This window comes from Poecilia latipinna, unplaced genomic scaffold, assembly GCF_001443285.1.
Source record: "Poecilia latipinna isolate Pla-1442-1.1 unplaced genomic scaffold, P_latipinna-1.0 Scaffold9189, whole genome shotgun sequence".
NCBI classification, from domain to species: Eukaryota; Metazoa; Chordata; class Actinopteri; order Cyprinodontiformes; family Poeciliidae; genus Poecilia; species Poecilia latipinna.
In genome coordinates this window covers 1-999 of record NW_015121805.1, presented here as the reverse complement: position 1 = coordinate 999, position 999 = coordinate 1, and the positions used below count along the sequence as shown (strand labels likewise).

Below are 999 nucleotides of genomic sequence, written 5' to 3'. Positions count from 1 at the left end.
AGCAGTAGCATAGCGCGCTCAGCTTGTCGTAGCGGTAGCGTAGCGCGCTCAGCTTGTCGTAGCAGTAGCATAGCGCACTCAGCTTGTCGTAGCAGTAGCATAGCGCGCTCACCTTGTCGTAGTAGTAGCGTAGAGCGCTCACCTTGTCGTAGCAGTAGCGCAGCGCGCTCAGCTTGTCGTAGCGGTAGCATAGCACGGTCACCTTGTCATAGTAGTAGCGTAGCGCCCTCACCTTGTCATAGTAGTATCGTAGCACGTTCAGCCTGTCGTAGCGGTAGCATAGCGCCCTCACCTTGTCGTAGTAGTAGCGCAACGCGCTCAGCTTGTCGTAGCGGTAGCATAGCACGCTCACCTTGTCGTAGTAGTAGCGTAGCGCCCTCACCTTGTCGTAGCGGTAGCATAGCACGCTCACCTTGTCGTAGTAGTAGCGTAGCACGCTCAGCTTGTCGTAACGGTAGCATAGCGCCCTCACCTTGTCGTAGTAGTAGTAGTAGTGCAACGCGCTCAGCTTGTCGTAGCGGTAGCATAGCACGCTCACCTTGTCGTAGTAGTAGCGTAGCGCCCTCACCTTGTCGTAGCGGTAGCATTACGCCCTCACCTTGTCGTAGTAGTAGCGTAGCACGCTCAGCTTGTCGTAACGGTAGCATAGCGCCCTCAACTTGTCGTAGTAGTAGCGAAACGCGCTCAGCTTGTCGTAGCGGTAGCATAGCACGCTCACCTTGTCGTAGTAGTAGCGTAGCGCCCTCACCTTGTCGTAGTAGTAGCGTAGCGCCCTCACCTTGTCGTAGCGGTAGCATAGCACGCTCACCTTGTCGTAGTAGTAGCGTAGCGCGCTCAGCTTGTCGTAGCAGTAGCATAGCGCGCTCAGCTTGTCGTAGCGGTAGCGTAGCACGCTCACCTTGTCGTAGTAGTAGCGTAGCGCGCTCAGCTTGTCGTAGCAGTAGCGTAGCGCGCTCAGCTTGTCGTAGCAGTAGCATAGCGCGCTCAGCTTGTCGTAGC

General features: G+C 56.2%; 1 protein-coding gene across 1 annotated transcript; it reads left to right on the top strand.

Annotated features, from left to right (window-relative positions):
• Window positions 1-525: 525 nt before the first annotated feature.
• LOC106944411 (keratin-associated protein 4-3-like) lies at window positions 526-993 on the top strand (the record flags this gene model as incomplete). The annotated part of the gene is made up of 1 exon (XM_015027516.1): window positions 526-993. A coding segment is annotated over one exon (468 nt), but the record flags the coding sequence as incomplete, so codon positions are not given.
• Between the last annotated feature and the right edge of the window lie 6 nt (window positions 994-999).